The sequence below is a fragment of the Protopterus annectens genome, chromosome 2.part1 (assembly GCF_019279795.1).
Source record: "Protopterus annectens isolate FY-2018-M chromosome 2.part1, PAN1.0, whole genome shotgun sequence".
In the NCBI taxonomy this organism is placed as follows: Eukaryota; Metazoa; Chordata; order Ceratodontiformes; family Protopteridae; genus Protopterus; species Protopterus annectens.
Window position 1 is genome coordinate 569321066 of NC_056729.1, and position 15192 is coordinate 569336257.

A 15192-nucleotide genomic window follows, 5' to 3' on the forward strand; every position below is an offset into this window, starting at 1 on the left:
TGTAATTCAAACTGAAGGCTGTGAGGGGGTTGGTAGCCTTTTATTAGCGATCCTAGTGCCAGAAACCTGTAGGATTAATAGAGGAAACCTTGAACTGTTCTCAGCTGATGAGAGTTGTTTATTGCACTCTGACCTGAAAAGTTTGTTTAAGAAGATACAGAGAAAGGATTATCTAGGAAGATGGCTCCAAATTTAAATAATTAAAAGTACACTTGTACGATTGCTCTAATTTACTGAACCGAAAGAAGGAAGACTTGTGAAGATGCTTGATGCAGGGAGGAGGCTGGGTGATAATAACAACTAGGTAGCACTGAATCATGCATAGGCAGTGAGAAATGGTTTTGTCCTGTACAACATACTGAGCTTTTGATTACTTTTATGAACAAGGCTTTTGACATATAAATTCAACTTTACTTCACAATCATCAGTAATGCCTAACTAAGAGGTGATGTTATTAGTGACTTTGATTGGATGCTTACCATTAGTGTGGATGTATTTGTAAGGACAATGAGACTGATGACATGGGTAAACAATGCTTTAGTTTTGGTTGTCTTCTGTGATGCTTCTCTACAGGTTTAAGTTTCTAGGAAACTGTTTTGGAACTGAATAATAATTATGTTGTGTTCTGGCTGTACATAAAGGCATATAAATTATCAATAATGATATTGTAAACCTCCAGACACTGGACCCAACCCAGTTTGGTTTTGTCAAGGGCAGGTCATGCATACTCAAGCTGGTGGACTTCTTTGAGAAGGTTACCAAAGCAATGGATGAAGGCAAAATGTTTCACAATGCCTATCTTGACCTGGCCAAGGCATTTGACATAATACCCCACTCGGGCATTGTTGACAAACTCAAGTAGTTAGGTACAAACCCATATATAACCCAGTGGATAGCCAACTGCTCACAGACAGGACCAAGAAAGTTAGAATTGGGGTGTCCACCTCTATAGGGAGGACAGCCTGAGGACTGTTGGGTGACAGACCTTGCACAATTATTGAAAAAAAATATTGAAGTAATTACTGAAGTGGAGTCCCTCAGGGATTGGGTCCTTGGACCGCTCCTTTTTCCCATTTGCTTCTCTAAACTCAAGGCCAATGCCAATGGTTTCTGGCTGACTAAAATCTGCATATAATTGCAAATTAGAAGCTGTCACTGAATCCTCACTGGCATAAATGTTGTCCAGGAAGGACTGACACAGAAAAACAGCTGGTTTCAGAGCCATGGACTAAAACTAAATGTCAAGAAATGGATAATAGTACCCTTCTGGAAGTCATCCACCCCAGGTAACTATCATATTGACAACACACCCCTTGGCTGTGCCCCAATAGTCAAGAACTTAGGGACGCACATAGACAGTAATCTAGCCTTTGATCATTACGTGCTACAGTAGTGAGGAAATTACTCTATGTTTCACAACTTATAAACAAAGGTATGGTATCTAGAGCCAATGAAGTCATTGTTCCACTGTATTGAATATTCATCAGATCTATCACTGAATACAATACTCACGTGGTTTATCCATCAATTGAACGTCCACAGAAGTTCTTCACTAAAATAATACAGGGTGTAAGTAAAGTGTCCTATGCAGACCAAGTCCCTCTCCCTGTATTCTGTCTCCTACAGGCTGTTGAGGGGAAATTTATGCCTGGCATATAGGGCATTGTCAGACCCCACTTTGATGGGTCTCCTGCATATCCACAAAACAAACAGCACCAGAATTAGCCATTCTAAAGACATAAACCTTGCATGTGATATAAATAAGACATGCTGGAAAGATAGGTATGTATCCCAGAGACTACCCCATCTATGGAACAGGCTCCCCATCCATGTGAAGCAGAGTTCCTCCTTAACCCAATTCAAGTGTAACTTGGACAACTGGATGGGGAACAGGAAATTCATCCTTGGTTTGGCACCTAGGTCTCTAATGGACACAGGCAACCTGAAAATGGTTCATCTCCCAGGCCCCTGTTTGTAAATGTTTCATCTCCCAAGCCCCTGCTTACACTTATCAAGGGTACCAGAACTTGTAAGAAATTTGGGATGCATAGCTAGGTTTAAAAAGGCCCTTGTGGTCATTAGCCTAGTAAACACTTATGAACCTATAATTGTCTGTGTACTGAACTCATTTGGAAAGTCTACAGTGCTAGGTCATATATTGTACAAATAAATTAACCAGGAAAGAAATGAGTACAGATCTCAGTGAAATACCATACTGATGAGTCTACAGTGTAATATTGTCTCATTCCACTGAAAAGTTTGCATGCCACCACTGAGACAGATTCTGAGTTAATAAGCTGGTAAGATGGTATGGATATTGCTGAAGTTAAATGTATGTAAGCTATGGCTGATAATGTTGGATGCTTTGGAGAGGTCTTGAAAATAGAGACAGCTATTTTGCCTAAGTAAAGCTGGATCTACACAAAATCAATGAACTTAGGTAGGACTGATTCTGTACTTGGATAAAAACCATGTTGAATATTTGATAATACCTTATTGGTTTCAATGTAAGTCATGAGTTGAATGAGGGGTGCCCCATTTAAGGAATTTAGCCACTGGAAACAGCATGACAATATGCTTGTACTATAATAACTCCACTGATGATTATAAGGATGAAGCATGCGCTTCTTTTATAGAATGATTTACCTGTATTGAGACTGGGTAGTCAGTAGATTTTGATGCAAGATTTAAATGTTTGGAAGGGAGATTATTAGCGTCTTTAGAATCAGGGTTTAATTTACGAAGTAGTTTCCAGATTAATGACAGCAATACAGGAGTGAATTGAAATCTCTGATTAGATGGGTTTTGAGTTATGGGCATGGGTTGGCTTGTTTGAGCTGACGTTTGCTACATGCTGGGAAATATTGTAGTTAGATTCATTGAAGGTGCTGTCAGTTTGAACTGGAGTGGTATCTGATAATGGATTAGGTTAAGAGTTTTGCCATTGTATGTAAATTTAGAGACCCAGACTCAGAAGTGCTAAGGATTATTAATGTTCTCATTTTCCTGAGTGTATAAATTCAGCTTTTTGCTATTAACTATGTGTACTTTGGATTTGTTCCTCAATTCTTTAAAACATTATTGAAGAAGTGAAGTTATTGTGGAGATACATTTTTCAGGCAGGCTTTACGATGTAAGAGTCATTATATTAGGATAATTCAAGGGATGGTTTTAACCTTTGCCTTTTTTCTGCAACCATTTGTATTTAGGAGAGTTTTGTTCTAGGTCTAAAGGTTTAGTCAGGCTCAGTTTATTTGTATAAACATGTTATTAAATGTCATAGTTTTGGAGCTAGTGCCGGAGAATGAGGTGATGATCTTTTTTTTTTTGTGTGGAACCAGATTACGACTTAAGGGTAATGACACTTAAAAGAGCTGAACAAGAGACCAGTTGACTTAATATTGCAAAGATTAGATGCAAGTAACCAATCAATGATACTTTCAGTCTACTGCGGGTTGACTGTTGGGACAGACCAAATGAGTGGAAAGACAGATGAGTGGTGAAATTGTCTGAAATTCCTCTATAGTCAGAGATAAAGTCAGCCGTTAAAAGTCATTTTTTTAATGGTGGCAGACAGCCACAAGACAGTTTGTAAATGCACCCCCCTTGCACTAGTGATTGCATTTCCTGCACACATTATTCCCCACTGCCTTAAAATTTCAAAAGACTTTGGACTGACTGAAAATGAGCTTTACAAATCCATAGTTATTATATTACCAAACCCCCCAAAAAACTAGCACTTTGGTTTATGCCTTTAATTGTTTCAAATTAAATAATCCCAGCATTGATGTGTGTATATATATATATATATATATATATATATATATATATATATATGTTTGTGTGTGTGTGTATATATATATATATATATATATATATATATATATATGTGTGTGTGTGTATATAAATATATATATATATATATATATATATATATATATATATATATATATATATATATACATACATATATACATATATATACATACATATATATATATATATATATATACATATATATATATATATATATATATATACATATGTATACTAAAAACATTCAGAGATTTATTTTAAAACAACTGACCAATACTCAACATTATCACTGAAAACTAAATGTGTATCTCATAAAGCATATGCACATACAAAAACGTACAGAAAAATAACAGTACAATAAATGATGTATATCCAATTCATTATGTAAGCCCTGTGGTGGTGGTATATGGTATTATTTACCCATGTGATAACTGTTGTTATATTGACCAAACCAGGAGGTAAGTTAGGAAGCACATACAAGAACACATGAGACATTAAAAATAATGTGGCAACTAGTCCAATAACTGTGCATTTTAAGGATAATAATAATAATAATCTGGAGTTTCTTAAATATTTTATTATTTTTGTTTGTCAGAATCATGAGCTTCTTTTGAGTGTTTCAGATGTAAAAAGAAAAAAGGAAGCATGGTACATTTTTACTTATAGTATGTTGCAACCACAGGATTTAAATAATGAACTGGGTATGAAACATTTATTGTAACTGTTGTTTATTTGTATGTTTTTGTATGTGTATGTGTTTTCTAAGTATACACATTTATTTTATATATTTAATGTTGGGATTTTTTAAGTTCATTTAAGGTGTAAGCTGAGGTGCTAGTTTTGTTGTCTCTTTTGTAACATAAAAAAGTTGTTTTTTAAAGCTCATTTTGGGTCAACAAAGTCTTTTGAAATATTCGTAATTTCAGCTAATTGGTATTCACCTTACAGTGAAACCAAGTGTTTTGTTAATTTCCCCTTTACTCCCTGCTTGTATTAACCCTTCTGCCACTGAATCTATACTCGCTGTATATGCCAGCAAACGTTCACCAGTCAGGACTAGACTATCACTTAGGCATTAAATACCATCTGGTCATTCCTGTTACCCAATCTCCTGTATGCATAGGTCAGTGGAAAGAGTTCTAATATTTTTAGTTCTACCACACCATACATGTTCACAGTTACTGTATGAAATCTTATTTTTGGAGCAGTAGCAGAATTCATTCGGAAGAATCTCACAGATGCCACATTAAAAGGTTGAGGATAAAATATTAAGAAATTGCTAAGATGTGGACATTAATTAAGCTTTGCATTGAATAGTACCTAACCAGCAAACTACATGGCAACTCTTTGTAGTGCTTCCTTTCTATTATGATTAGATCTGACCTATGGTCAGCTCACATAACATGGTAATCCTGCAGTTCTATGTGGTAAGTACTGGAGAAAGGATGGGGCTGTACTGGAGATATCTTTGGGAATGAGAAGGACTATGATAGAAGGTTTTATTGGTTATACAGTACAAAATAAAACGCTTGTGTTACAAAAAAGCTGGACTCCTTTCTCATGTTGGAAATTATATTCAATATGAGCATTTGACACTGTGGAAATGGACACACTCCATGCCAGTGAGAAAGTGGACAGGGATGTTTGGGTTATGACTATTTCCCTCTATGTACTGCCTGTGGTGTATTTAGTACCTAACAGTGTCTGACATTTATGGGGGGTGGTATTGTTGAGACTTGGTGACCAGGCACTTCCTTAAAGTCACTGGAATTGGGAACTGGTTTTATTATAGAAGCCACCAGTTAAGTTGATATGTGGTAAAATTAAACTTCTTAACAGATGTCTTACCAGTGTTAGTATGTGTTAGTATCACCCCCAATTTTTATGCAACATGTGACACCACCAATGTAATTTATTTAGCCACATGTGACAGTTGTGACGCATATTATGTGGGCCTTACAACACGCAGATTTAAAGATCGGGTATATAACCACATATATGATATACGGAAAAAGAATGATAATAATGTATTGGCTCGACACTGTCAGATGTTTTCGACCCATGGCTTTAGATTTAGGGTTCTTCAGATTCTATACCCTAATAAACGGGAAGGTGATACATTAGGAACACTAGAATTATATGAGTTAAGATGGATCTTGACACTTAGGGCACATCTGGAACCTGGCCTCAACACTTCACTCAGTATTAGACCTGCCCTTCTCTGAAGTTTCGTCACCTCATTCTATTTAGAATTGCGGCGCATGTTAGGTATTCTATACTTTATCTCATGTGATATATTTTGGATGATTGGCTGGCCTCAGATGGGTCGCTTATAGAGAGATGATGTTTTCTCTTGTTTTTACTGAATTGATGTGGCTTTTGTTTTTGCTTAGTCATTGATTTGTATAACCATATTTGATATATATTAATGTTTTATTCAGATATGGTGGTTACAGCTTGGGTTAAAAATTGAGTACCAATATGATTCTATTGTTTTGTTTTTCCTATTTCCTACCTCCTATCCTTTCCTATTCCTTACCCTCCTTTTCTTCCCCCCCCCCCTCTCCTTACCTCTTTGCCCTTTTGGATCTCCTTTTTCTTATAGAGTATTTTGGTAAATATGAAATACGATGCTAGCTAAATAATGCTACATTAACAATGTTTCATAAGAATGATAGTTAATGAATGTAGTTTATGATTTATAATATCTTATATTAAGACAGTTTTCTAGGAGCTTTATCGTTTGACTAGATATATATTTTTGATAGGTTTTTATATTAGTCAATGTTATATTTTTTGTATGGTGTGATAATGTTGTATATAATATTAATCTTGGTACAAAGTTACAATAAGCTGTTTACAGGTGAATTTTACTTTTTTAATTGTTTAATTGGATGTGTTTTTTACCCGCCATAAAGGCTTATTAATTAGGGCGTGATTGTATATATATACTGGAGTACTTTCTTTAATCATTACAACCTGATGAAGCGCACTTGTTAGGTGCGTGAAAGCGCTCGTTCTATTTAAAATAAAAGTTCTTCACTATCGTGGTGGCTCCAGTAATTTGTTGGAATAGTGTTAGTATGTGTACATGATGGCACTGGGGACTGGACACCTACTCTGTGCAGAGAAATAAATAGATAAAGAGAAGCACACATCTGGCATATAAGCACACATCTGGCATATATATATATATATATATATATATATATATATATATATATATATGCAGCTCTCAAGAGTAAGACACAGCAGAGAGAATGGCAGTGCATAGAAGAGAAGCTATGTAGCAGGCACAAAAAGAGATGCCCTTTTTGGAAGAACATAGTAATTTTGCAGAGGGTAGAATTTGACATTCATACTCATTGCTTACTTTATCCCATTTAGGCCATGGGATCCAGAACCTACCCTTCTGCATCAAATGATGGGGGAAGGAGGTATTGAAACACAGCCAGTCAGTCAACCAACTCAAGGCAGGAATAAGCTCCAGATAGGGCAACAGGCCATTGCAAGGTAAACCTGCCATCAGTCATGCATACAGCATGATAGACTTAGTTAATACAAATCTTCCTGCCATTTTAAAATCAGTTTCAAGTTCTGAATATGTAGTCCCTGATTTCCATGCATTCTTTGGACATTAAATGTTACAACTGTTCTTTCCTCTTTTTTAATTTTTCTATGTCTTTTGAATTTCTAATACCATGGTGGGAATGGACCCCATTCCTAAGTGAACGTATGATTAAAGTTCATGAAATTAGTATTGTTTCAGTCTTTGATGTTAGCCAGACATACTCTTCACAGCACTATCAATGTGCCCAGTAATAACTCCTTCTGCAATTCGTATGGAGTGTGGTTAGCTCTCTTATACCTGAATCCATTACTGAGTCTGGATCATCACCATGACAAATAGCAGTCTAACCACTGGCAAGAGGTTAGTCTTTCTGTTGGACCGTCCAATAAATTCCATTCATATATATTGGGTGGCGCAAATTAATTGTGCAGTGGTTAGCAGTGTTGCCTCACAGCAAGAGGTTCTCTAGTTTGATTCTCAACTGGGGTGCTCTGTGTGGAGTCTACATGTCCTCCCTGCATTAACGCGGGTTTCCTCTGGGTGCTCCAATTTCCTCCCACATTCCAAAGACATGCATCTGGAGCATTTCTCCCTGGGCCTCTGCTGAAAATGGGTTCTGTCCCAGTTGGACTTTTCCAATAACCAAATATTAAATAAAAATATAATAAGTAATTAGTAATTCAAGTCAGAGTTGTAGTAGAGGTCACAAAGCAGGACACCATCTGGGCAGGTCATCACTGCCCTCCCTCAGAAAAGCACATTTTAAATCAACAAACTAATCTAATCAGTATGGCTTTGGAACATACCTCTCAACTTCTCAGCATAACAAATCTGGCCAAAACCAAAAATAAAGGGTTGTGGGGGCAAAGGCCCCAAAATAGGGACAGATTTTAAATATTCTTGTTATAAACTTAGAAAGTTGCTGGCATAACAGGTTTTGAGTGGATATGTATCTTCGGAATGAAATGAAGTCAGAAACTCAAATGTCTGCCATTGTTTAGTAGCTAAAATTCTCAATAATTTAACAGAAAACTACAGCTAGCTATCAAAGATCAAAAACTGAACCCTAACCCTGGAATTCAGAGACAGTAGGGTGAACTATTGTGCTGTAGTTACGTCCACACCACGGTAAGATTAGGTAACCAAGTCTACAGACTGCATAATCAAAAGCAGAACACTGCTTGGCACAAAACAGCAACATTATGATTTCATATCTGTGAACTGTGCCTGATTTGCAAAGCTCCCTGATTTGGAATCATACTTTGTCCTGTCCTTCATAAAATCATTGACTTTTCTGGTACGTATTTCGGGATTACAATTAGTTGATAATGTCATAATTAGAGTGTTTATACATCTTATTGTTCGGGAAATGCACATTGATACAAAACCTGTTGATATTGTTGTATTAACTTTCTAAATGTATTAACAGTAATATTCAGAAAGTTGTTTCTGATTTTGGGCCTTTATCCTCCATTATTCTTGGCTTTTTATAGAATTCATGATCAAAGAAGTTGAGAGGTTTGATGTGTTATTTTAATGAAAGAGAATTGCTACGGGCATGCACCAAATGAAAAATAGTTCTTCAGTGAAAAATCAGAAGATGCTCGTGACAGACTGCAGTTAGTCAAAATGGAGGAAGTTGGCATTTGGGAAGTATGACTGCAGTATGTTAGAATCGACTACAAAGAAACGTTACTAATTGTGATATATGCACTACAGTGACACATTTACAGTAGGCAGACTACGTTTATTTGTTATGCATTTGTGATTTTATTTTCAAACACAACTCTTCCTTGGACTTTCCTTACCACTGAGATGTCAGTAGTCTTAAGTCATATCAGTGATGATCTAACTCAGTCTTCATTCAAGTCATGTCACATTCTCTTTGCATTAATTTCTCTTCATACACTCTTATTTTATTTTGTAGTGATCTCAGTTTATATTAATATACCAGAATTAACCTACTTTTGCCAACTGATAAGGTGATGATGAGGGAGATGACAAGCAGTACAGAAATGGCAGCCAGTGGAATCCAGATGTACAACTCGCATGCGAATAAATCCTTGGGTGACATGCGCTCTTAAATAAAGAAATATATAGGTATATCACTTATGTACCCATGAAACTGTATGCATTGTAAAAGGTTGACAGTACTTATTTCATTACTAGATAAATAACTGCTTAGATGCATTTGATAATTCTACCTTGAAAGTTAGAGAAATAAAAATTCAAGAATCGGTTAACTTGGTCTCAAATAAATACAAAATATATGCCTATATCACACACACACACACACACACACACACACACACACACACACACACACACACACACACACACACACTATGTGCACAATACAACAGGTTGCCAGTATCTTATTACATAACTAGATAAATAACTGCATAGATGTTTATTTATTTTATTTATTTATTTATAAATAAATAATTTTAAATTAATAAATAAAACTAATATATAAATAAAAATAAATTAAATAAATACATAAATAAATAACTGCATAGATGTATGGAACAATTCTATCGTTCTCTCATTCTCTATTCCAAAAACCCTCTTGAAAGGCTTCTTAAAGCTATTTATTAAAAATAACTAATAATTAATAAACTATATTAATAAATGATAATTAATACATGTCTATTTATTAAAAATAAATAAAATAAATAACTGCATAGATGCATAGCTCTCAACCTTCCATCTCCAAAATGAGGAACACTAGCCCTCATGATGTGGAACAAATGGGCAAAATGTGGAACACATACTAATGGCTTACTAACAGCTTCAACTAGGAAGGTCATAGGATGGTTAAAATATGCTGGTTTTACTTATAAAGAGGGTCTTTTAATTAATTAACATGATTAATTTCTATTTACAATGGATTTCACAAAAAAATCCTAACACTGAATGTGTGACAGAGTCTTTCAATGTGGAACTCTGAGGAACTTCGAGGAACGTGAAGTTTTTAAGACCTCCAAATGAGGTACGTTCCTCGTAATACACTTGAGAGGTATGCATAGATGTATAAAACAATTCTATCGCTCCCTCACTCTCTATTCCAAAACACCCTCGAGGTGCTTCTTCACCAGTTCTTATAAGCAAATACAATATTTCCTTAACGAAGATATTAACACAGTCTGGTGAAGAGTAAATGCTCTTGACTTATGCAAACGGTATTTCCTTTACAAAATACATGGCTCGCTAGTATAATAAACGTAAAGAATTGTATAACTATTTTCTGCTTTTGATCCTTCGGTGATTCAGTTCTCAAATACATGCGCTTAAATATTTAAATGGCATTTTACACATTAACGCTTCCCATTCTGTAGTTTCAAATTGCAGAAAGACTGTCCGTGCAAATGAAAAAAATTGCCATTAGCTTGTACACATAAAAGGAAAATTATTTCTAGCAGCTTGTACCAATGAGAAGAAAAGGGATTTTAATTGCACGGTACTAGCCACCAAACTAGTATTAGACATCTAAAGGCGAGCTTTTCTGTAACTTCAAATACTATGCGCCTTCTGTATGTTCATGACATTCTGTACTTATCTATAATCTTCTTTAATTAAGGTGTCTAATTCTAACAACCAGCCAGTACAGATACATTAAGTAGATGAGGCAGGTTGTGAAGATATCAACTGAAATAAAGTTGAACTTGTGTGTGTGTGTGTGTGTGTGTGTGTGTGTGTGTGTTAGACGGTGCACAAATCAGAAGTAATACACACACGAAGAGTGTACGCCTAGGCTGAGCAGCTTGGACCACTGCTCATGTACTGGATAAGGGATACATATTTGCTGGGAAGCATTAATACCTGTTGGTTTGTTGCTGGATCCGGAATTAGCGCACCCGCATTGGTTGCCTTCGTTTCCTTTAGAGGCTGTTTCTGTTGTCTGTACCTTCTTAGTGGTGATTTTTACAGTAGTTGTACCTAAAATGTAAACAAGCCAATGAATTAACAAAAAGAAAATACATATTTAGTACGGTTACGTGTTCTTTACGATACTTCCATTTAATTGCGGCTTCTCCTACTTGTTCTCAGTCAGTGCAAGATAACAGAAGTGAAATATTAAACAAAGCAAAGATTGCAGCCGCCGCTAAATACATTTAAATAACCAAAAAGAAACAAAGTTTATCCTGTTTAACACGGATGACCAGTCCAAATCATTATGAAAATATAGTCAAATTCTTAGCGGTACAAACAAACCTTCCATTTAATTTTTACAGCAAATTGTATTTAACATTTGTTTACCGGCCCTACCGGGATAGTCCGACTAGGTTTGTAGCCCGTTTTCAGCGGAGGCCCGGAGAGAAAAGCTCCACAAAAAGTACAAATAGTACAGTACAAAAAAGAGAATACATTGAGAGACAAATAAAACAGTACATCAGCATACATTTGTTTCACGTAGTAGACTATTACAATCTAAACAGAAGGCAGGAAATATTTAAAACTGTGCAAAATGATCTACTTGTAGTAAACTTTTTCAATCTAGTAAAGGCAAAAACTGATATAATTATTTTACAGTCTAAGTGTTCAACTAATAAAAACATATATAACTGAATATTTTATTATTATTATTCCATTAGTTCTTTAGATACTCAAGTACTTTCCACTTACTAGGTTCATTTATTACCACGTTGGTGCCGCTTCCAAAATAAAGCACAGAATTAACCACACTAACACAGTAGTACATGGCAGCGTCTTCCTTTTGAAAACCTGCTAGTACCAGGTTATAGGACTGACCGGATTTCCCCACAGTAATCCTGGAGTCATGTTCTCCACAAGGTCCCCTTTTCTTGCCCAAACCTGTGATGAAGACCAGACATTCTGGAGGTTTTCCTGCTCTCTGTCGGAACCAGTAAATTCCTTGGTCCACAATCTGAGAAGCAGAGCTGCTGCAGCTCAATTTTATATCACTTCCAAGTTTGAGAGCATTTTCCAGGCGTTGAGTAACAGTACCTCGCAGCTGCTGCTCCTCAGTGCCTAAAAAAGAAGAATCAAACATTTCTTACAAAATACGTCTTAGGTAAAAGCTATATTAGTCTCGTCATACTCATGTTGCCCCTATGTACAGTGACCCAAAGGGCAGAGCTGCTTATTCCAAAACTAATTTTATTTTACCAGTTATAAAATGCCAGTTTTCAGAAATGTGTTTGAATTAAACGGTACATTTGCACCGTTTTCCTCAAAATGCACCTTGAAATGTGACTTAAGGAGCAGAACTGACTGCCCTTAATTTAAATTGCATTTCCAAACATGTCCATCACAATGTAACCGTATGATCCCATGATAATCCCAGTGTCAACTATTCCATAAGCACACTTAAAAAACGCTTTACTCTTGTACTAGATCTCCAGTGCTGAAAAACTGCTTTGCTGCAAAAACAAATGTCTCATTCATATTTTAAATGTTCGTGCCCATAAGTCAGTCTATTTAAACCAAAGATAAGTTATAAGTAAATAAGCACACCCGTCACCGATTAAGACCCTTTATTTGCATGTTGCAGTTTCTTGTCTATTATCACTAAATGTATTTGATTTTGCACACTTTGGATAGAAAAGTTAACGTGGTTATATCTATTCAGTTTTTAAGCAGGACATCGGAGTGATAACATTTATCATATCTATATGCTTTCAATTTACTCCATTATCAGAAAAAGTAAAGTGAAATTGGTTCTAAAAACAACGGTATCAGTTCTATTCCTGCATGTAGATCACTGTACAATTAATTTAAGACAATAACAGTCCTATCCAATCCTATGGTAACACATCGAATCCTGCCGCATTCTTGTATAGGCTTTCCTTTTACACAGCATTGTCTTTGAAACGTTTGAAATAAAGTTATCTTAATTTTCTTAGCTAAGCCTCTAAATGGAAATTTGTTCCCTATTACGAAAACAATCATCACCCCTTATTCCGCCCTTTATTCATAAGATTACTTACTTATGATCAGATGCAAGAGGATTAAACAAGACAACAGTTTGAACATTTTATTTAGGTTCCAAAATCGAGAAGCAGTTTATCAGAAAGAAAGGGGCATTACAATAGGGAATAACAGAATCTGGCTGCAGAGCTTGTGTGATAGCAGGATGTGATGTAAATGCCACAAAAAACTACGTGACTGGTGTGAAGTTATTTGCAAGCATGTTTCTTATCATACAAAACCATTATTTTCGTGTTTGTGTATTCAGTGTGTTAAATTTCCAGTGTTTATATTGTACATAGGAAGTGCAATGCAGATTATATATATAAGCATTCAACATAACCAGATAAGGTTTGACAGCATCTTCTATGACATTTGCTATCAACCCCAGATCCCAGACAGTAAGAGACTGCTTTCCAGAATTTGTACAGGCAGAAACTGAATTAAGTATATGCTGTAGGTGCCTGCTTGTGTACTGGATCACACTGTGAAGTCCTGACTCTCCTGTGTAGTACTAAAGTCCCAGTATCATTCTACCTGACTCTCTGGTAATACTTTTAATTTGTTTTCCCAAAAGAGGACATCCTGAGGGCAGCCTTGCTTTTCAGTACTGCTTCTCTTCAAACTGTACTTTGTCCCCATAAAATGAAATAGTGCAGTTTTTCTTCTCTTACAGTCCTGCCTCTGTCAGTTGATTTATGGAATTATCCCCCCCCCCCACCTCCAGAATTACTTTTTGTGGGTGTTTCTGGAGACAGTTGTGCAGATATTTTTTTCAGCAGATTCCCTGTAAGTGTTATTAATTACAAGCTCCCTAAATGCAAGCTCCCTAACTGGGACTTACTTGTTAATTGCAATATTTTACAATACATGCACACTTTCACTTTTTAATTTGCTGCTTTGCCTATCCTGAGTTTTTTAAAATTTTTATTATTTTTCTGCAAAGCCAAGGTTAGCAAAAAGCAACTAAAGTCCAGCAAGTCACCACTGCAGTCCTCTTTTAGTCATTGTTTACTGTACTTGGAAGCAAAGTGAACAATCAGTAATTAACTTTTATCTTAGTAAAACCATAAAATCTTAATAATTATTAATGGTTATGTATTCTAATGTCACCTATAATCTCTAATTTTCATAGCCCAAGTGTAATGGCACTTAATGAAGTATTCAAAGACGTGTTGAGAGGACATGTGGGCCTTGAGAGGATATTTAAAGCAAAGAGAGGCTTATAATTAGTGAATATATTTTTGACTCGATCTGTGTGTATGGAAAATTATTTTAGATGATATCAAAGTCCAAAATCACATACGTGGCAGTGTAGTAGTGCCATACATTTACTTTGGGAAAATATTACAGAAAAATCATTTAATCTAGGCTTAGCTTTTTTTTTCGAATGTCAGATTAAATGAAAAGCCAGTCGGTAAAATGCCTTTCAGAAGTATTTGTAGTAGTCAGTAACTTTAGTGCTAGAGTTGATGTCTAGACTATGGTTAGATTTATGATTTAGGTTAGGTTTGGGATTACAGTTAGGAGGCATTGTTAGATGCATATATAAAAATATTAAAATACAAGTATAAGAAGATGTTATAGCTATCAAGATGGATTTCTATATTTCAGAATTATTACTAGGTAAAAGAGACAAAAAGTTTGTGAGTCACTGCAATATATGTTGCAAGCTTAGATAGAAGGCAAAGTTCTTTGTTATAGGTAAAGAAATATAATGGAAAATTGCTTGCCTGGGAGGAGCATTTAGAAACATGGATAGTATGCCATTGTATTTTGTCCATAGGGTTTTTATTACAATGAATGCTGGATTATTTATGTAAAGGGAAAACTACTGCTTATGCGAGGACATGAGAAACAGTAGAGGGTATGAG

General features: G+C 35.7%; 1 protein-coding gene across 1 annotated transcript in view; it reads right to left on the minus strand.

Moving 5' to 3' along the window:
- Positions 1-13453, minus strand: part of CD8A (CD8a molecule) — a 232421-nt gene extending 218968 nt beyond the window's left edge. Inside the window, exons 1-4 of the mRNA XM_044062337.1 lie at positions 13339-13453; positions 12014-12379; positions 11210-11326; positions 9353-9466 (exon numbers count right to left, since the gene is read on the minus strand). Of these exons, the coding sequence (XP_043918272.1) occupies positions 9353-9466; positions 11210-11326; positions 12014-12379; positions 13339-13384 (643 nt within the window). The 5' untranslated portion in view covers positions 13385-13453. The remainder of the gene's footprint in view (positions 1-9352; positions 9467-11209; positions 11327-12013; positions 12380-13338) is intronic.
- Between the last annotated feature and the right edge of the window lie 1739 nt (positions 13454-15192).